The sequence below is a fragment of the Zea mays genome, chromosome 4, assembly GCF_902167145.1.
Source record: "Zea mays cultivar B73 chromosome 4, Zm-B73-REFERENCE-NAM-5.0, whole genome shotgun sequence".
NCBI classification, from domain to species: Eukaryota; Viridiplantae; Streptophyta; class Magnoliopsida; order Poales; family Poaceae; genus Zea; species Zea mays.
In genome coordinates, this window is record NC_050099.1 from 195,273,306 (window position 1) to 195,295,642 (window position 22,337).

The window sequence follows — 22,337 nt, forward strand, 5'->3', positions numbered from 1 at the left end:
AATGAGGATTTTATGAAATTTTTCTATGACCCATGATTGATCATTGTAGTCAAATATCGATAGCCTGCACGCATGAGCTTAGACACATATGTATGGAGCTTTTTGTGAGCATCTTATAGTGTAACATATTTAAAAAATAAAACATTCGTACATAGGCCAAATGCCAGCTTCCAATGTGCATGAGAACTAGCGCTTCCTAAAATTATTAAGCCATCTTCCAATGCGCAATAAAAAAGTGCTTCCTAGAAATTAACAATGCAAGGTATTAGTAAGTGAGAAGTGAGTGGAGATGAGCTTTTTTCGGCTTAGATTTTGGTTCGGGTGGAGAGGAGCTTTGTGCGGCTAATTCTGAGTTAGGAAAACTAAATATTAATTTACAACAATTGCCACCGGTTGAAAACAAACTTTGCATGCCATTCATGTGGCGTTCTCCCATAGCCAGAATTGCTAGGGCTCGGTGTCCGACCACTATCCGGTGCGGCGGTGCCTCCGATCAGGTCATAGGGCACCAGCCACCGCGTACATCCACTCCTCCATTCCTCAACGGAAGTTTCTAGAAGAGGTGACAACGAACCTGCTCTTATGTTGTCGTAAAGGTCATCGGCACCCAACTGCCTACGACATCGTTGTTGCTGCTCCTGCATGCACAAGAGTCGGGCCGATGGCCTCTACCTCCGATCTGTGCCCTCTCCTCTTGCCACAAAGCTAACGTATGTGAACATCCTCTCCTCCTTGCTTCCCCAATTAAATCTAGAAAGATGTTTCTTACTTAGAAATTACAAATTAATGCTGCTACAATTTTGGACAGGAAGAATTTTACATTAGCTTGTTGCAGTTTTTGCCTTGAGAGCCTTGACCAAGCGAACATGAATTGATTATTGTGGTCCGTAGCTAGATATAGGTGGTGCAATTGCTAATCTTAGTAGGGATTTTATGGAAGTTTCTTATGACACATGATTGATGGAGAGCAATGAAACTAGTCCACACTATTTTCAACACATAATAGTCTTGGAAACATGATACGAATTCCCTACTAAGACTAGCTACCTTAACAACTGCACCTTAAAAAGAAAACACACTGCTGATTACTTGTGGCTCTAGCTAAGCTGATGATGCTTTGATACTTCAACAACAATTTATTTGACAACATGTTAGGTAGAATCATTTTTAGTAATAAATCATACAATATGCGTAACTTGTTCAACACTTATATGTCTTGCTATGTTCTGAATTTGCGCTGCCATGTTATGAGTTTTTTCATTGCTCAAGATTGCCATGTTCTTCTATGTTGCACTTGAATTGCTCACTTTTAAAATTCATTTTAAACAACCTCATATGGAGAAATGAACAAAATGAATGTTGTAGATAACAAAAAGTTATGCAACTTTAAAGTTGATATGCTTTTATTTGAATAATTTCTTTAAATAAAATTACATTTAAATTTTTTAAATATTTGAATCATATTTAAAATTCAAAATTTTGAAACCACCTCAGATGAAGAAATGGCCAAAATAAAAGTTGTAGAGCTTGAAAATTATAAAACTTTTTTTTGATGAAATAGGATGGGTGAGAACCCCTAGTGAAATTAATATTTAAAAGTAAAAATACAACGAGTTAAAAAGTTGACATCAAAACTATTACATTTTGACTAATCTAAGTAATTATGCCAGGCACATATGATAGAGACATTTTTTTCTTCTGCACTCTAAGAAGAAACAAATCAAAAAGATCTTTGAAATTATTATAGTAGTTCATTACTGAAGGATTTATGCCTTAGAATAGCCAAGCATTCCTTTGAGTCCAGATTGACCACATCATAATGATGATGATGTCCATTGCAAATGGCAAACCCAAAGCAGATTTTATTGCAGTGATGGTCTGGATGTGGGAGCCTCCTCTTTGGAAAGTAACTCCAATTTTTGGTACAACGCTTTGCAAACCCACAATGGAAAAATAGGTGCTTCACCGATTCTAGCTTCTGTAGAATGCAAAGTCCAAATACTCATTTTAAAGTATAATAAGCATAATGTCTAGAATGAATATTTTAAATGAACATAAGTGTCTTATTGATGCATTTGTTAGACAAATAACCCGCAAGGACTGAGATATCGAGCTCGAGCAATGGCAGCCACAAACCCGTTTGTCCACTATCCTAATGGTCGTCAGCACCCGACCGTCTCCCACATTGTTGTTGGTGCTAGATGCATAGTCCAAGCTCTATGTTGGATGTATGCCCACTTTTTCACACATATAGTGTCGAAGCCAAGTTCCAATATGTCTCGGCACATGCTCGAGCTTTGACCGAGGTATTACGTGGAGGCCAACCCAACACAAAGGTTAGGACGCCAGACCCAACACATAGGTGCCCAAGTGGGCTAGGACGTCAGGAAGTGGTGTCCAATATTCAATTTCAAGCTGGCTCCACTAGTATGAGCATCCTCTCCTCCTTGCTCCCCCAATCAGATCTCTATTCCCCTTATTCTCCCAATTAGATATAGAAAGATGTTGCTTAGATGTTACAAATTAATGCACATGACTTGATTACTATGGCAACCATTATGTGCTAATATATACCTAAATAGGTGTTGCAATTGACAGTCACATTGAGGATTTTATGAAAGTTTCCTATGACCCATGATTTATGGAGAGCCATGAAACTAATTCACATTATTCTCAACATACGATAGTTTTAGAAACATGCATATAAAATTCGTTGTGATCTTTGGTGTGCTCGAATATCAATAGCATGTATGCATGAGCTCAAATACATATGTGTGGAGCTTTCCAGGTGCATCTTACAATGTTGCACATTTAAGAAAAATAAAACATTCATATGCATGCCAAATTCTAGCTTTCGGTCACCCATGGTTCCTAGAAATGAATAAGCTAACTTCCAATGCACAATAAAACCAATGCTTCCAAGAAATTAATAATATGAACTATCAGTAAGTGAGAAGTAATTGTAGATGAGCTTTTTCGGCTTAGATTTTGGTTCGGCAGGAGAGGAGCTTTTGTGCGGATGGTTGCGAGTTAGAAAAACTAAATATTCACCACAATTTCCACCAGTTGAAAACAAACTTTGCATGCCATTCATGTGGCATTCCCCACAACTGGAATTGCTAGGGCATGTTGTTCGATCGCTCCCCGGCGCCTCCAGCTAGGTTATAGGGCGCCAGCCATCACATATATCCACTCCTATATTCATCGCTAGAAGTTTCTAGAAGAGGTGATGACAAACCTGCTCATATGTTGCCTACGATGTTGCTACTGCTCTTCCATGCACAAGAGTCAAGGCGATGACCTCTACCTTGGATCTGCGCCACTCATCTTGTCGTACAGCCGACATATATGAACATCCTCTCCTCCTTACTCTCCTGAGCAGATTTGGAAAGGTGTTGGTCCCTAAGAGGTTACAAATTAATGCTACTACAATTTAGATGGCAAGAATTTTACATTAACTTGTTGCAGTTTTTTCCCTGAGGCCCTTGACCAAGTGCACATGATTTGATTATCGTGGCAACCATTATGTGCCATAGCTAGATAGGTGGTGCAATTGCTAATATAATAACAGTGGGGATTTTATGAAAGTTTCTTATGACACACGATTGATGGAGAGCCATGAAACTAGTTCACACTATTTTCAACACATAATAGTCTTGGAAATAGGATACAAATTCCCCGTTGAGACTAGCCTTAACAATTGTAGCTTAAAGAGAAACACAAGATTGATTACTAGTAGCTCTAGCTAAGTTGATGATGCTTTGATCTACAACTGTAGTTCATCTGGCTACATGTTAGGAATAATATATTTTAGTAGAAAATTGTACAACATGCCTAACTTGTTTAGCACTGATATGCCTTGTTGTGTTCTGAATTTGCCTGATAAGTGCTGCCATGTTATGAGTTTTTAGTGCTCATGATCGTCATGTTCTTCTATGTTCTAATTTGTTCATTTTCATAAAATTTTCATGCATTGTTTTACTTGTATAGATGGCCAAATAAACCATCTGATCTGAACCCGCATAAGCCTGACCAAGACAGGACCCAATAGTTGTCAGGCGAGCAACACACGAGTGTGACTAACTAACACATTGGGTTGTGTTGCACCTACTCATGGCTACACATGTGCCTCGGTTATAACCTTGGTCATAACCCCATAAACCTTGAGCCTTACTAGGTTGGCCCATTGACACACGAGCCCGTTGTGCTTGAAGCATTGCAAATCTATTATGCCACTAAGGTTGTGTTCGGTTCAGCTTTCTGAACCAGACTCGTTGCCAAAAATTTGGAACTTCAAACAAATGGGTACAACAACATAATAGATTCCTGAAAATCGACATATTTCTCTAGTTCAATTCAGAATCACCTTTTACCCCAGATTTTTAGATTCCTATTATCTATGCTATAAGCTACCATTCTCTTATAAAATATATAATTGATAGTTGTTTCAAATTTTCAGTTTTTCCACAATCGTCCCTTCACAGCAGTTTTCTCATAGCTCACAGCTAGAATCCGATTTTTTAGGAATCTACAGTTGAACCAAATAGACCCGAAGTTACCCCTAAATAGAAGGAGGCTACCACCCTACCCCTGCATAGATCAGGGGTGAAGTCACTGCCTCACCCCTGCACAAATCAGGAAGGATGATGCATCACCCTATCCATGCGGTCGGATCTAAGGGAAGGAGGCCCACAATACCACCTACACATGGATCTGAGGGAACATGTCACCATGGATCTTGGTGGGCATTAATGAGAGGACAAACCGAGAGGAATTAATAGACATTAGTGAGAGAAGGAACATTACCAATTAGAGGACATATTTCGTTTCGAGAGGAGATGTGACATTAAATTGACTAGGGAGTATGATGTAGGAGAGGAGCTCGGGAGGTGATTTTTCTAGGGATAGGATCTGGGAGGTCATCGATTGGGATTAGGATTATGAGAGGAGAGGGAATAAAAATAAGGTGTCCGAGTGAGAGTTCGATGGGGTGGTGTTGGTATATACTATATAAGCTAGGGTTTAAAGTAGTGGGCCATGTTGCGTCAGGCTGGCACGTGTGCCAAGGGGATGGCCTAGGCATTGTGCAAGCGTCGGCTAGGCCAACATAAGCATGACGATTATGGCAAAACATCAGGCTATGGGTCATGTTGATGGCTAGGACTCGAGCCTTATGGTCATCTATAGTTAGTTGTAATAGTAAGCAGACCCTATTTATTATTGCATAGTCATGTACATTTCATTTTCTCATCTTCATGAATGCTAGTGAATATCTAGTTGGTTGTGACAATAATTAATTTTATATATAGATGGAAAAAGGGACAAAAAGGAAAACCATTGCAAAATTGGATGCCAGTGCACATATAGCGTGAATAGACATGGTTTAGGAAGAGATCACTAGCTACTAGCTAGAATAGGGCATAAGGTCACACACAAATCATGTTAAATTTTGAAGAATAAACTGGCAGGGATCCTACTATCGTGGACAACATAGAAATAGGTGGTACCGATGCTCACAAAGCTGAATCTAGAGCAGGGAAGACTTTGAAGATCCATGACCCAAGGTTAGCGGTGACCCTGAAATTTGGACAATTTTTAGGGATTATTTTGGAAGCACCCTGGTTTTTAAGAATCCAGTTTCTAGAAATTGGTTTCTAAAAAAAAGAGGTGAGGGTGTTTGAAACCCGGTTTCTAAGAAAAACAATTTCTAATTTTTTGATACACAATGTCTAGCCTATCCTTCCTCTATAAATTGGGTGAGGGTGGAAATAAATGTAAATGTCATGAAATAAATAAGGGCATGATGTAATTAAACAGACAAACTAGTTTTAGCTGGGAGAGGTCACCTTCTGGATTTTAAGAAACTAGGGATCTAGATTCTATAAACTAGAGCATAAACCATTATGTTTGGAATCACTCTAGTTTCCATAAACTAGTTTCTTAAAAATGGGCCCTTAAGAGTTGTGGAATGAAAAGGTTAAGGTATAAACAAATACATGTTTTCTTTTTTAGTTGACGAGGATTAATTGTTTAAAATGGATTGGCATTTGCCTTTTAATTATAGGTCACTCTAGTTTGTAAGAAGTACATACATGCACCACTAGAATATGAACATAGATTATATGTTATTTTTCTTACACACCAATGATTCCCTCATGTTCCAAGGCTAATGGATGGAGCTATCAATTGATGCCATAGCCATGGGCAATAGATGTGAGATCCAAAATGGGTCAAGTGAGGCTTGGAACCCAAGGCATTGAGTTGTTCTTTTTTAGTAATTTTATTTAATATTGCGGTGATTTGTCAATGTTGGCCTTGGGCTAGAGATAAATAGTTCATTGATTGAAATACTAGCTGAATTTAGCCTCTAGGAAGGCTAGAGGTTAAGCTAATCCACTTTTAGAGCTAAACACTTTTTGCAGCTATTAGTTGAATTTAGTACACTAAATGTTCTAGATAGAGCTCCATTTAGCCCGCAAATCAGGCGAGGGGAACCAAAAAGGACTACCAAACTAGCTGACCAAAGATAATCATTTATAAATTGATGTGTTTGTTAGACTATCACTTGTTAGTTGGTATTTATAGTATCTTGTTCATCTTTTTTGTTTAGATATGTGTAAAATTCCCTGATGTTTAACATGTTTTTTGCCCACCCGCTAAATTATTTAGCGCACTAAAGGTCATAGCAGACTATTTAGAACACTGAATACCAGTCTATTGTTTTCTCTTGTATAGAACCCGTTGGCCATACAAAGTATGCAAACTAAATTATAGTTGGACTCTAAACAAGAGCTTGTTGTTTGATTAAAATTCTAAATGACTGGAGTTTTTTTTGGACATGTCAGTTTGGACCTATAGTTGTATACTTTGAAATAACATTTGTTTGTTCACTTGTTCTATAAAGAAATTATGTAAGCTTAGAGCCTAGACTAGAAGTGCATTTTCCTTGTGTTGGTTGAAACTGCACCTATATTTTTACTATCATCAATTCTAATGTATTATAACAATATAGTACCATCATGAGCTTTTCCAATTATTCTAGAAAACAGGTCATGTTCCTCTATTATCCATTTAAGGTTTTTAAAAAGACAAGTAATCAGTTTTGATGTAAAGTTTGCAAGAACTTACACATTTATATTATTTATTTGATAGGTCATGAAGCATAATACTAATAAAAGTATTGACCAAAGAACGCAAATGGCTTCTTCAAATGGTCATGTCATACCTAATGTATCTCAAAATGATTCAAAGCTCGAGCTCTTTGGTTTTGATTCTCTAGTCAACATTTTGGGACTCAAGAGGTATGGCCAAATGTTCTACTATTTTCACCATATTTACTAGAGCCAGGGTGTTTTTGGTAGCACTTTGTGTTTTCTTTTGTTAACCACTTGTTTTTTAATGAAATGGCTAGAAACCTAAGGCCATTTATTTTACTATACAATTGAAAAGAACATATTAGTTATCTAATTGGTTATGAACAGTATGGCAGGAGAACAGCCTCAAGCACCATCCAGTCCAACGGATAGCGATGATGTGGAGATAACCATTGGATGCCCTAAGGTTTTTTGGGTCGATGTGGCCAAAACACTTAAGTCTTCATAAACATAACTTTGTCCACGATAACATTTATTTTATCTGGTGTGTAGGAAACTGAGCCTAAACTTGGCACCTTGATGGGTGTATTTGTTCCATGTTTGCAGAACATCTTGGGAATAATATATTATATCCGTTTTACTTGGTATACTTCTACTGTCATTCATATTGTGTATGTGTTGCAGTAGTTTCTATTTTGTTTTACAACTTAAGTACACCAACTTTTATTACGGTGTTCATATCTTCTTATGTTAGCAAGTACCATGTAAAATATAACTATCAGTTTTTGGCAAATATCCTTCATGCTATTTATGCTATCTCTTTAGTCATTAGCAGTGATATATTTTCATAGCTACCCAAAGCCTTAGAATTGTAAGGCAGTACTCTTATAACCAAGTCTAGATATAGTAAGTCAATAGTTTAAACTAGTGCCTCAAAATATTATTCTATTTTAGCATTAAGAAGATTTGTCATTTACTCATTTTAAAATTTGTTTTCATGGCATTGCCTATTTCTTGTGCACAAACTAACAATACATTCCAATGTTCAAGAATTCACAATTTATTTTTATATACTATAGGATTGTGGGCATGGGAGGCATATGGCAGTCACTTGTATTGGTCGCATTTTGTGGTGCATGCACATTTTTAACTGGATTATCATTAAGTGCAATTGCAACGAATGGAGCAATGAAGGTATGTTGAATATGAGTAGAGTTAGTAGTTCCTTGAAGTAGGATGTACAATTCTCATATGCAAATCAATTAGTTATTCTATGTTCGTGAAATATGTGAGACAATAGGGTCAAAACCTAAAACCTAACAAATAGTAAACATATTTATAAAAAACTCAAAACTAGAAAAACTAAAAATATATTATATTATTTGCCTTTCCATATCCTCTCTATATTTTATCAGTCACCCACAACTTAACAAATAATAAATGAATAAATTAGTCCACAATTTATTGTATTTGAATGACTGGCCTAAAAATCTAAACACCTACTATAGATATCTTTTCTTTTTATCCTTAGGGTGGTGGCCCTTACTATCTAATTGGTCGTGCACTTGGTCCAGAAGTTGGGATTAGTATTGGATTGTGCTTCTTCCTTGGAAATGCAGTTGCTGGAGCTATGTAAGTTCACATGTTTATTTTTTGTCATGCATGTGAATGATAGAGAAATAAAATGTGACCCTCAGGGCCTAACCCCCCCCCTAAAATCATTATTCATGGTTAGATGTATATTACTGAAAGGATTCTGATTGCTAATGATTTCCTAGATGGGGGTAGAATGAAATTGGTGGATCTGCAAATTTTTATGGAATTTTGTGGGAACATGACTAGTAACATTTTTCTCAATTGGTTTTGCAACCAAGTGGTCAACATAAGAAAATAAACTTATAAGAAAGTAAATCACTTAGAGCTACAACTCAAAATGTACCTAAGCACACACCTACAACAAGAACAAGTATTATGTGTTTCTCGAGTCGTATCTAACAAGACTAGAAATAGCCTAGCCCTATACTGCTAGCAAACTAGAAGTTACTCCTAGGAACTACAAGCTACTTCTATATGAATTGATGAGTAACCTAACCATGAAGATGATGTCTTAATGTAGCTCATGACTTGGAGCACCTACAAGCATAAGTGCACATGATAAACATAAGAGATATCATGAAGGGAAACACAAAAACATAAGGATAACATAGTTAGGGCTTGTTTATTTTGCTCCCAATCCATGTAGATTGGGTAGGTTTCAATCCCAAACAAGTCAAAATCTTTCATAATTTTTCCAATCCCATCCAATCCACATGGGATAGGAATAACCGAACAAGGCCTTACATGGATCACTAATAGAACACAAGATTTATCCTGAGATTTGGTCAATCCATTAATGGTTCTCTATGCCCCTATTGAGGAGGACGCAAAGACCTACAAAAGGTCTATGCTTTTAGTTGGACCAAATTGGTTAGTTTCTCAGTCATTTGCAATTATTAGTTACCTGAAATTATAAACCGACTAGTTCTTGAAAAAATTCAAGCCTGGACACTTCAAATTCAGTCATTGGTTCCAACCAAACTGACAAATGAAATAATCATAGAAAACAAAATAGATAAATCAAAGCAAATAAAGTGTAGGTATCCATAGAGGTGGACCATCGAGATGCTAGGATAGGCAATATTGGTCAAGGTGCCTTGTTGAGGTTGTTAAATGATAGGGAAGGTATCGGGTACCTAGGAACAGGGTACCTAGAACAAGGCCGTAAACTTCTTCTCCCGTCCCCCACCGAGCAAGTCTGCGAGGCGGAGCGGACGACCAGGTCCCCCGCCGAGCAAGTCGGCGAGGCGAAGCGAATGACTAAGTCCCCTGCCGAGCAAACCCACAAGGCAGAGCGAATGATCAAGTCCCTAGCCGAGCAAGCCCGCAAGGCGAGGCGGGCGATCAGGTCACCTGCCGATCAAACCAGTGTAAGAGAAGGGCCCATCCAATGATGTTGCACCGCGTCAGCAGACAAGACACGTCATCACCGAGCCATGTCTGGGCCTCGGGTGTAGTGTTGAAAGGTCCTTGTCAACACGCCGATGGCACATCGTCATGCACGGCCTCAGGTAGGTCCCCACTAACGTGTGGGACTAGTCAACCCTGGTTTTAGGGACCTCGCCATCAGAGTCGCTATAGTGACTCACATACCCAAAAGGACGTGACAGATACACCATACCACATGTATGCCTACGCATGCGAGCGGGTGATGTAGGCCCGTGACAAGAGACGGAGTCGCGCCATTCACGGCTGCACCGTGGGGGCTGACTCACAGGACCCGCCATGCACTACCAAGGAGATGTCAACAGGGGACTCGCTATAGGAGGCTGTATACCATACCAGGAGTACGGCTACGCACGATCCTACGGAGGGTGGCCCACTACGATGACCCGGAGGAGCAGATTTATCTTTCTCTCTCTCTCTCTCATAGAAGACCAATCTCCTCTGTAAGATCCAACACTTGAGCTATAAAAGTGCAGACCCCTCTCCTTCTTTTGGGACACCAGCACCCACAAGTTGTAACACGTTCCATCGCAATACTACGATTAACACTACATTGGACTAGGACTCTGGCCTGAACCAGTATAATTTTGTGTCCAAAGTTCATCTTTCGAGTCCTAAAGATTCGCCATTTAGAGTGAGTCCATGCTAGCATCCCCCACCGAACACAAATCTATTGTCCCTCGGTTTCCGAAACCATGACAGAAGGACACCATATGAGGCCACTAAGATTAGGGTTTAAGGGCAACTTTCATTGGATCTAACCAAGTTACCACCTTGAAGTTCACCAGCAATGGTCGGTCGCTGTACGCTCATGATACAAAAGGATTATAGGGGAAGGTGGAGGTTAGAGCAGTGCCACGCAACCGCTGTTGTTCACTAGATGTTGTACCCCCATGCACATGTACAATCTAATTAGTGAAATGGATCTCCTTGCCTCATGTCCTACAAGGAGTGACAACAAGGATACAGGAGTAATGCGGTGTTTGTCAACTTGCGATGAGTTAGAAATGATACAAATGGCTAGATAGCTATGCCTTGTGTGACCATGGCTAGAATGGGAGTTTTGGAGATGAGATATGGTTTTGAAGAGAGAGAAAAAGAGAGAGAGAGAGAGAGAGAGAGGAAGATGGTACCAACATCAAAAGTTCTAGTGAAAGGTGAGGGAGGGATTCAAGGGGACACCCAGTGATAGAGGTTCCCACACAAGTGGAGTTTGAGAAAGGGATAAACCAAGGCAAGCCTCTGCCAGCAAAGGCAGAGAGATTGCTCGAGACCTGTGAACTAGTGACTCAACGAGATAGCTCTAACCACTGCATATAGCTTGCCCTTCTTGGGTAGAACACCACATGAATGACACCTCCCATGCACGGTCCTAGTTCGAAAAAAGTTGACCCAACTATGACTATGAAAGTTATCGAGTTAGTGGGCATGATATTTGGCCCTAAAACACTAACTTTTTTAGCATGGCACAACAAATTCTCAGGTTCATCTACTTGTAAGCTCCAATGGGCTAACTATGCCCAAACCCTAAACTCTAAACCCTAAACCCTAAACCCTAAACTTGGTGTGCTACTTCATCAGATGTTCCTTGATAGGTTCATTAAGCTCCTATTTTCACAAACAAGCATAACCAAACATTCACACTTGAAATCAAAGCCAAATAGGCACAAGTGAAAACACAAAGAGGTGATACAATCATAAAAGTGAGGTAAATCAAAACATGAGACAACATGGTACCATAATATGTAGTGTAAAAACTATACCAACCATGCTTGCGAACTATCATGTATTTCGTCCTTATGTCTCCATTGAGTGACCCTAAAGGTCAATTTCATGTCTAGTCACTTTCAACCACTTACATCATCAATATTTTCTCTTGTAGGGGCAATGTCGCAACCCTCTCAAACTATCTTGTTGCATTCCATAGCCATGGGTGCTTGCTAACAATGCCTAGCCATCTACGAGCCAAGCTTCAAGACTAACAAATGCTTTCATCATTACTTGACACATCCATAAAGTTCTAGAATCTTGGAATCAGTCCCTGAATTCTCACTTATGCTCACACAATCAAAAGCTCCTCTAAATTCAAAATATATCTCACTTAGACTCAAGGCACATGAAGGGAAGAATATATGATGCTCTTAAGGTTTTCTAAAAATTAGGTAGACCTCAAAGCATCAATAAACCCTCAAAGTGGGAGGGGTTGAGTACAAAAACTCAACACCCAAGGAAAAATTGTTGGGGGTGAAATTAGTCAAAACCGACATAGTTAGTTTGTTTCAAAAACTAGCTATTGCTACTCACACCTATGCAAAACTACCTTGATGAGTTTTCCTAGTTTCGTTTTTCTCTTGAACATGTAGGAGAGCAACACATTTTTTTCATTAACATAAAAATAAGAAAAGTATGAAAGAGGGAGAAGAACCCTCTCCCTAAGGGAAACATTCGAATAGTGCAACTAGCCTTCCCAACTATAAACCCTATGACTATGGGATACAAGACCTAGTCTAGCATAAGCAAAGCAAAAAATAGTATTAACAAAAACTTAGGAAAAATAATCAATAATAAGTTACCTAGTCAATAGCTCCTACAGTCTTTTTGCACTAGCAAAGCACCATAGGATGCATTCATTTGTGATTGTCATTTACAATAAAATGGTGATGCCTGAGCTTACATCATTAAATACACTCATTCTCGTGCTTCCAAATTTCCTAGGCCACTAGGGAAATGAGTCTAGTAAGCCCTTTTCATCTTTTAGGTACATACTTGATTGTCTGGTATCACCACCTTTAAAATTTGCTAGTAGAAATTTGGTTGATGGAGCTCAACCCTAATCTATGAAGAATAATAAACCTGACCTATCTACCAAAGATGTAAGAGATCAACAAATCTTGGATGGTCTCTCTCCTGGCTGATCGCAAAGAGGTTAGATTGTAGGATGAGGGAGTCTACTCTTTTCTAAAACTAGTTTTAAACATTTTAGTTTCTTTATAGATTTTTGGGCCATGTCTAGTAACTGGTGTTTCATCTCTTTTGATAATATAACACACCTATTATCGAGATCAAAGATATGCAATCAACACATACTTGAACCTCTAATTCTTGAAATTGTATGATCGGTCCAATCTTCATCATCTTGCGGCTTTCAACACTTCCATTTTTGTGAGCATGTCTTGCTGAAGCTTTTGGTTTTGGATATTCCAAATCATGTGATCAAGACTACATTTTTCATCCATAAGTCACTTGTTTATATAATCCAACAATGATTTTTTTAAATAACATGACTCCTAATAGCTCGATTTGTTCATTAGCTCAATGTAACTACTCTCATCTTCATATTAACCATGGTATCTCATCCACCAAGCTATCTTTGATTCACCTTCATTTAGTGTCTCGAAGCGATTTTCATGCCACCTTCACCCTATCGAGCCATCTCCAAATCACACCATGTCTTGAATCAACATTAAACACTTACTAGATTCCATTTCTTCAATACTATGATCTTCACTTGAATATCTATTTTGAGACAATCAAACTTAAATATCAATAATCCTTGACCAATTTGTAATCACAATTTCAATATCTTTACATAATGAAAATACTTCATGTGCGAGACCAATTGATATTCATGAAACCATGTCTCTTTGTTATTACACATGCTTGTAAATTCTTCAATTTGTCAATCCATATTCGAACTTAGTTCTCATTTTCATGCCATTTGAGTCCAACACAACAATACACCTAGGACCAAGTACCTACATATGATCAATCCAATAACACCTTTGTCCCTTGATTGTGTTGTCATTCAATCCACCAAAACCTACATTGGGTCTAGACATGCTTTCAAAATTAAATTCAAATCTTGCCACAACTCACTAATGCTTAAACTCAACATATCATACCACTAAGCTTGAAGTGCTTGTTTTCTTGCACATATATGGTGAATTGATCTTCTATGAGTTAGGTTCCTAAAAATATTACTCAAAGCTCAACATATTAAATTAAAGCTTTAAGTGTTTTGTCATCTTATCAACAAAACCCTTTAGGGACATAGATAAACTTTAATTCTTAATTATTATTTTGTGGCAGGACCTGCTAAAATCTTAACATCATCTTTATCTTTAGCAATATTGTGGTTGTGTCCAAACCCCTCATGGTGCATATGTTCTTTAAAACATGCTCATTAATAACTATCAATTTAGGACTAAAGGAGAAAATGACTATAATATTACATGGTGAACAATGACGCTTGGTTCTTGCACTGTGAGCTTTTCTGTGAGGAGTACCACAAACCAAACTCAGGAGTGAAACATAGGTACCTCATAATCCGTTTCACAGCCTTTCTGTGAGATGTGCGTGGGGAAGCCTGGAAACGAGCGCACAAACACACTGCGAAGTGTATGTCCGGCCTCATCGCAGTCAAATACAGGAGAGAGCCAATCATGCTCCTGTACTCCTTCTGGTCCACGGGTTCGCCATCCTCATTAGTGTCAAGTGTCGTCGAGGTGGACATGGGCGTCAAAAGAGGCTTGCCCTCGCCCATGTCAAACTTCTTTAGGACATCCTTTGTATACTTGCCTTGATGCACAAAGGTCCCGTCTTGAGTCTGCTTGATTTGCAACCCAAGAAAGAAATTTAGCTCGCCCATCATGCTCATCTCAAATTCCCTGCTCATAAGATCTGAAAATCTAGACATAAGAGCATTAGAAGAACCACCAAAGATGATATCATCCACGTAAATCTGGACTAAAAGGGTGTCATTATTATGCTTGAGGAGAAAAATAGTATTGTCCATAGAGCCCATTTTAAAACCCTTAGAAAGCAGAAAAGATTTCAAACGCTCATACCAGGCTCTAGGGGCTTGTTTCAAACCATACAAAGCTTTTTGGAGTTTAAAAACATGGTTTGAAAACTTGGAACTCTCAAAACCAGGGGCTGCCTAACATATACCACTACTTTATGGTCTCTCCTTGTTGATCGCAAAGAGGTTACATTGTCGGATGAGGGAGTCTACTCTTTTCTAAAACTGTTTTAAACATTTTAGTTTCTTCATAGATTTTTGGGTCATGTCTAGTAACTAGTGTTGCATCTCTTTTGATAATATAACACACCTATTCTCGAAATCAAAGATATGCAATTAACACATACTGGAACCTCTAATTCTTGAAATTGTGTGATCAGTCCAATCTTCATCATCTTGCGGCTTTCAACACTTCCATTTTTGTGAGCATGTCTTGCTTAAGCTTTTGGTTTTGGATATTCCAAATCATGTGATCAAGACTACATTTTTCATCCATAAGTCACTTGTTTATATAATCCAACAATGATTTTTTAAATAACATGACTCCTAATAGCTCGATTTGTTCATTAGCTCAATGTAACTACTCTCATCTTCATATTAACCATGGTATCTCATCCACCAAGCTATCTTTGATTCACCTTCATTTAGTGTCTCGAAGCTATTTTCATGCCACCTTCACCCTATCGAGCCATCTCCAAATCACACCATGTCTTGAATCAACATTAAGCACTTACTAGATTCCATTTTTCAATACTATGATCTTCACTTGAATATCTATCTTGAGACAATCAAACTTAAATATCAATAATACTTGACCAATTTGTAATCACAATTTCAATATCTTTACATAATGAAAATACTTCATGTGCGAGACCAATTGATATTCATGAAACCATGTCTCTTTGTTATTACCCATGCTTGTAAATTCTTCATTTTGTCAATCCATATTTGGACATAGTTCTCATTTTCATGCCATTTGAGTCCAACACAACAATAAACCTAGGACCAAGTACCTACATATGATCAATCCAATAACACCTTTGTCCCTTGATCGTGTTGTCATTCAATCGACCAAAACCTACATTGGGTCTAGACACACTTTCAAAATTAAATTCAAATCTTGGCACAACTGACTAATGCTTAAACTCAACATATCATACCACTAAGCTTGAAGTGCTTGTTTTCTTGCACATATATGGTGAATTGATCTTCTAAAATACTACTCAAAGCTCAACAAATCAAATTAAAGCTATAAGTGTTTTGTCATCTTATCAACAAAACCCTTTAGAGGGTGTTTGGGAACAAAGTTTTTCTGCAGTTTTGGAAGAATACTGCAGTATTCTCAAATACTGCAGTATTATATACATAATGGTGTTTGGCAAGCTGGGTAAAATCTCTGTTTTCAAAACTGAAGTATTGCAAATACTATAGTTGTTTTAAGGCATTCTAAACTTAGCTCTGGACCTCAGTTTTTCAAAACTGCGGTATTATAAACTACGGTATTGTCATAACTAAAGTATAGTATAGTATTTCAAAAACTGTGGTTTTCAAAAACTTTGTTCCCAAACAGGGCCTTAGTGGCCTAGATACACTTTTAATTATTAATTATTATTTTGTGGTAGGACCTGCTAAAATCTTAACATCATCTTTATCTTTAGCAATATTTTGGTTGTGTCCAAACCCCTCATGGTGCATATGTTCTTTAAAACATGCTCATTAATAACTGTCAATTGAGAACTAAAGGAGGAAATTACTATAATATTACATGGTGAACAATGAATCTTGGTTCTTGCAATGTGAGCTTAATCAAGTTTCAGATATAGTAATCTTGAGTGCACAATTCCATTCTTTTATGTGGGAAGTGCATGGATACATTAATCTTTTTCTATTTGCTAGCCTTCTCCCATGGAGATATTATGACCTACTATATGCTTATTTGTGATCCCTAATTTTAGGTATGTGTTGGGAGCTGTAGAAACATTTCTAGATGCTATTCCGTCAGCTGGATTTTTCCAAGGTACTCGAGCAAGTTTTATCTTGGTTTTTATATGAATATTTTTGCGTGGATGGTCAATTTGTATATGCTGAAAGACAATACCATAGAATGAACAGTTCAATCATTCTATGTCCATTGTTGTCAACGATACACGTAATGCTAACATGCTAGTCATATAGTTTGTTTGTACATGCACTTTATGTGCATGTTCCCATAAAAATAGCTACTACCAAATTTAAACTAAAAAAGCCTATTTACCCTTGGTGCTAAGAGCAATAACTAAATTGAGATTTGATCACAAATTTGTTATAATAGTTTGGTGGAACTATGGAATTTGGATGTTTCTTTGACATTATTTGTCAAATGGTTGCAATTGTGGTGGAAAGGGTCGAGGGAAACCTGATGTCATTTTTCATTGTTCTTTTTATCCAAGCCAGATGGATACACTATTATAACGACCACCGTTTTGTTGTATCCACTAGCTCAAAACCAATCTTAGGAAGTGCCTGGGCAACAAATACCGGAAATTTGTGGAGTTTAAAAATTACATATTCATATTTCACATGGGTTGGGATAATTGAAGGTGCAAGTATAAATTATAAATAATTTATTGTTTATGAAATAAATATCTAGAACATTATTTGTTGCATTTGTAAAAAATACAAAAAAAGTTTAAATCAAACAGTTAGTAGCACAAGGGAACTTGTTTCTTCCAAGTGCTGAATTTGTGGAAATCTAACTTTTGCAGTGACCATGTTCTTCATCCTAAGATTTGTCTATCTAACATTTTTTATCTGAATTAACTCGTGTAAATTTATTTAAAAGCAGAGACTATAACGGTGGTCAACAACACATTAGTAAATGGTACAACAAAAAGTGGCGCAACAACTATATCAACACCAAGTCTGCATGACCTCCAGATCTACGGTGTGATCGTGACCATATTACTCTGTTTTATTGTATTCGGAGGCGTCAAGATCATCAACAAGGTTGCACCTGCTTTCTTGGTCCCAGTCCTCTTCTCAATACTATGCATTTACATTGGCGTCTCCATTGCGCCAGAGCCTGGTGCTTCAAGTAAGCAGTCCTTCGACTATTAGTATTTTGTCTCGTTTTTTTTGCATTCAACCTTTATTGATGTGCTTTCTACCTAGAGGGAATCACTGGGTTGAGCATCGTCACACTTGCGGAGAACTGGGGTTCAGAGTACCAACCTACAAACGATGCTGGTGTTCCTGATCCAAATGGATCGATATACTGGGATTTCAAGTAGGACTTTCTCTGCTCTTGAAACTTACCTTTTGAAACCTTCCAATTAGTGGCATGATAGTGTGAATTATTCATATTTATTTATCTATAATCCATGAACACCTACTCACAGTTTTCCTATTTTATTTTCAGTGCATTGCTAGGACTCTTTTTCCCGGCAGTCACCGGAATCATGGCTGGTTCAAACCGGTCTGCATCACTAAGAGACACACAGAGTTCCATACCAGTTGGAACGTTAAGTGCTACCCTTTCGACTACTGTGATGTACCTGCTATCTGTGTTTATTTTTGGAGCCTTGGCTACAAGAGAAGAGCTTCTAACTGACAGGTTCCATATTCATTAATTAGAAATATGGCACCACTCTTATTTCATTCTACTAACTGTTGATAGTATGTTTCCTAAACCTTGCCATTTAGCACTCTTGCTATCCTACTGCACTTGGTGCAAGGAAGGTAAACTCTGATGGTTATTGGAATTTATCTAGTAATATTGTTGCTGCACCTTTACCACTGTTAGTGTCATGTGAAGTGCTATATAATGAGAAATGGAAGTATGTAATTTTCTTGCCTCTTGAATTTGAAGGGCAAAACTAATTCAGAAAAGCAACAATTGTTCATGCCTGAAGTCTGAAGCACTGAATTTGAATGTAACTAGTAGGTACTCATATTCTATAGGGGGCAGTGAAACTAATATACAATAATATGATCAAACAACTTGAATATTCAAAGCTTGAATTCTCCAATTCCATAAAGTAAAATTTTGTTGTTTCTTCATACTAACTGCCTTTTTTTGCCTTGTGTTAGTAGTCAGCTCCCTAAACATGCATGCACGCCTAATGTATGCAGGCTTCTCGCTGCAGCGATCGCGTGGCCTGGTCCAGCAATGATCTACATTGGAATCATTCTGTCCACCTTGGGCGCAGCGCTACAGAGCATGACAGGGGCTCCGAGGTTACTCGCGGCGATAGCGAACGACGACATCCTCCCCATCCTCAACTGTTTCAAGGCCTACGAAGGGTCTGAGCCTCATGTGGCGACTCTGTTCACGAGCTTCATATGCGTTGCCTGTGTCGTGATCGGGAACCTGGATCTGATCACGCCCACCATCACCATGTTCTTCCTTCTGTGCTATGCTGGTGTTAACTTGTCGTGCTTTCTTCTGGATCTCCTGGACGCTCCTAGCTGGCGCCCTCGCTGGAAGATACACCACTGGCTCCTCTCGCTGGTCGGTGCAACTCAATGTATCGGTATGCTTCTTCGTCCCTACATTGTTGAACTGTTGGAGTCTAATGGTAGATAGATAGGTAGATAATTTCCCCTCTAAATATGCAGTTATCATGTTTATGATCTCATGGACATTTACCGTGGTGTCCCTCGCCCTCGCAAGCCTAATCTACTACTACGTGAGCTTAAAAGGAAAGGCTGGGGACTGGGGAGATGGATTCAAAAGCGCATACTTTCAGCTGGCTCTGCGAAGCCTCAGATCGCTGGGAGGTACGTAGAATATACATATATATTATTTCTTCATTATATTGCATGGAAATTAAACTTTATTTAGAGCTAGCTTCATTATCTTGGTGCAGCAAACAGCGTACATCCAAAGAACTGGTACCCGATTCCTCTCATATTCTGCCGCCCTTGGGGCAAGCTTCCAGAGAACGTCCCGTGCCATCCGAAGCTCGCGGACTTCGCCAACTGCATGAAGAAGAAGGGCCGCGGCATGTCCATCTTCGTCTCGATCATCGACGGCGACTACCACGAATCGGTCGAGGAAGCCAACGCGGCGTACCGCCAGCTCAGCGCCTACATCGACTACAAGCAGTGCGAGGGCGTCGCGGAGATCATCGTGGCTCGCTCCATATCCGACGGTTTCCGCAGCATCGTCCAGATCATGGGGCTCGGCAACCTCAAGCCGAACATCGTCGTCATGCGGTACCCGGAGATATGGCGGCGCGAGAACCTGGCGCAGATTCCGTCGTCGTTCACCAGCATCATAAACGACTGCATCATCGCGAACAAGGCCATCGTCATCGTGAAAGGGCTGGACGAGTGGCCGAACGAGTTCCAGAGGCTGTACGGGACCATTGACCTGTACTGGATCGTGAGGGACGGGGGCCTGATGCTTCTGCTGTCTCAGCTCCTGCTCGCCAGAGACGGCTTCGAGAGCTGCAAGATCCAGGTGTTCTGCATCGCGGAAGAGGGCACGGAAGCCGAGGAGCTGAAGGCTGACGTCAAGAAGTTCCTGTATGATCTGAGGATGCGAGCTGAGGTCATCGTTGTGACCATGAAGTCGATGGAAGCGCACTCTGAGATCAGCCCTAACGCTAAGAAGGATCCCCAGGAAGAGTACGCGAGCGCCCAGGATAGAATCAGAGCGTACCTGTCGCAGATGAAGGAGGATGCGCAGAGGGAAGGTCGGCCATTGATGGAGGACGGCAGGCAGGTCGTGGTTAACGAAGAGAAGGTCGAGAAGTTCCTCTACACGATGCTGAAGCTGAATACAACCATCGTCAAGTACTCCATGATGGCAGCCGTGGTGCTGGTGAGCCTCCCGCCGCCGCCGCTGAACCACCCGGCCTACTGCTACATGGAATACATGGATCTGCTCGTCGTCAACGTCCCACGGATGCTGATAGTTAGGGGATATAGAAGAGACGTTGTCACACTTTTCACGTGATTATATATTGGGTTTTTGATGTACTGCACTGCACATTTATAAGACAAGCTAGCTAGATGTAGCAAAGAAATATAAATAAAATCGACGCTCGTGATTATTGGGTTTGAATTGGAATAAGCACAGGGTCTTTTTGTAAAAAAAACCACGTAGGTGTTTTAATATTGTAAAAAAACGACACAATCAGCAGGTCGGCATAACGTGTCTGGACCAGAGTTGTGGCCCGCGGGCGTCTGGTCAATGCCGGGCCGCCTTTTGACCATCTATAGGCGTGCATCGGGTTAATTTAAAATAGCTGTGAGGGGTTATTTGTAAAAAATGACGTGGGACGACCGTTGAAATTTGTGCTTTTAAGTATAGTATAGATATAGCTGTAGTTATTTTAATACGTCGTCGTTACTAAGGATCATATATATATATATATATATATATATATATATATATATATATATATATATATATATATATATATATATATATATATATATAGTTTATATATTAGGAGCCCTGGGCTTCCGGTAACTAGAGGAAGCCCAGGTCAGACGGTGCAATCCGGTCGAGCCGAACCACATCCGTACGTCTATAAAACAGGACCGGAGTGCTAGGGTTCAGTTTTTTACGCTCCACCCCGATTCATTAGCGACGCCGCGTGCGACGACGACGGTTGCCCCAGAGCATGCGCGGCGGTGGACCCCCAGCCGGTGGCCGCAACTCCATGACCTCGACGCGCGGTGGCGGAGGTTCCTCGATCTGGAGTAGTGGTGGTGGTTCCCAGGTCGGTTGCGGCAGCTCCCCGATCCAGAGGGCAAGCGGCGGCGTCCCCGAGGTCCCGAGGAGGCGGCACTTCCAAGGCCGGCGAGCAAGCGACGCCCGTCGACGTGCGAGTAGCGACGGCGACGCATGAGGCGCGATCTTCGAGCGAGCGGCGTCACGGAAGGCCCGAGATGCGCGCAACGATGATCGCGCGTGACATCCTCCGATCTGGCGTAGTTTTCTTTTCGATTATTGTGTTTTATGTCTACCACATGTATTATTTACGCCAAAAACTGTACGATTTTATGCTTAAACACGGAGTTCGTATATCAGTTTACTGCATGCACATTGGAAATGCAATTCCTTGATTTATGTTGTTCGTAATTTGCGCGCATGCAATGGAAACTCTCATGATTTTTGCCATAATTTTTGGATCTGTATAAAAATAGAAACCGCATGCATGCGGTTGCCATATTTTCGGATCTGTCATAAAAATAGGATAGTAATAACAACCTACTAGAGCTATCAACCTCTCACATTGACTCGGTATTTACACTTATAATTGAGGGATTTTATGCTCAAAACTTAAGGTTTTTACGCTCCACCCGGAGATGTGTCCACCAGTGAACAACATGCCAGATTTTGTACGCAGTGTAACGAATTGCATAAATACTTACACCGTGTAGTATAATTTGTATCAGTATATATC

At 39.6% G+C, this 22,337-nt stretch overlaps 1 protein-coding gene across 1 annotated transcript; it reads left to right on the forward strand.

The window, feature by feature from the left end:
• The first annotated feature begins 421 nt into the window (after window positions 1-421).
• Window positions 422-20,982, forward strand: LOC103655803 (cation-chloride cotransporter 1). Its single transcript, XM_020552783.1, has 13 exons — window positions 422-710; window positions 7,153-7,301; window positions 7,482-7,560; window positions 7,647-7,738; window positions 8,174-8,288; window positions 8,626-8,726; window positions 16,893-16,954; window positions 17,762-18,010; window positions 18,088-18,202; window positions 18,335-18,529; window positions 19,048-19,448; window positions 19,534-19,695; window positions 19,785-20,982. Exons 2-13 carry the CDS (start codon window positions 7,156-7,158, stop codon window positions 20,876-20,878), a joined length of 2,811 nt encoding a protein of 936 aa, XP_020408372.1. The 5' UTR covers window positions 422-710; window positions 7,153-7,155; the 3' UTR covers window positions 20,879-20,982.
• Window positions 20,983-22,337: the final 1,355 nt, after the last annotated feature.

Bases quoted from the DNA above. Each gene is read 5' to 3' on its own strand.
- LOC103655803 (XM_020552783.1), top strand. From the start codon at position 7,156: ATGAAGCATAATACTAATAAAAGTATTGACCAAAGAACGCAAATGGCT. The intron at 18,011-18,087 runs GTAAGCAGTCCT...CTTTCTACCTAG, and splicing joins GCCAGAGCCTGGTGCTTCAA to AGGGAATCACTGGGTTGAGC. The intron at 19,449-19,533 runs GTATGCTTCTTC...CTAAATATGCAG, and splicing joins CGGTGCAACTCAATGTATCG to TTATCATGTTTATGATCTCA.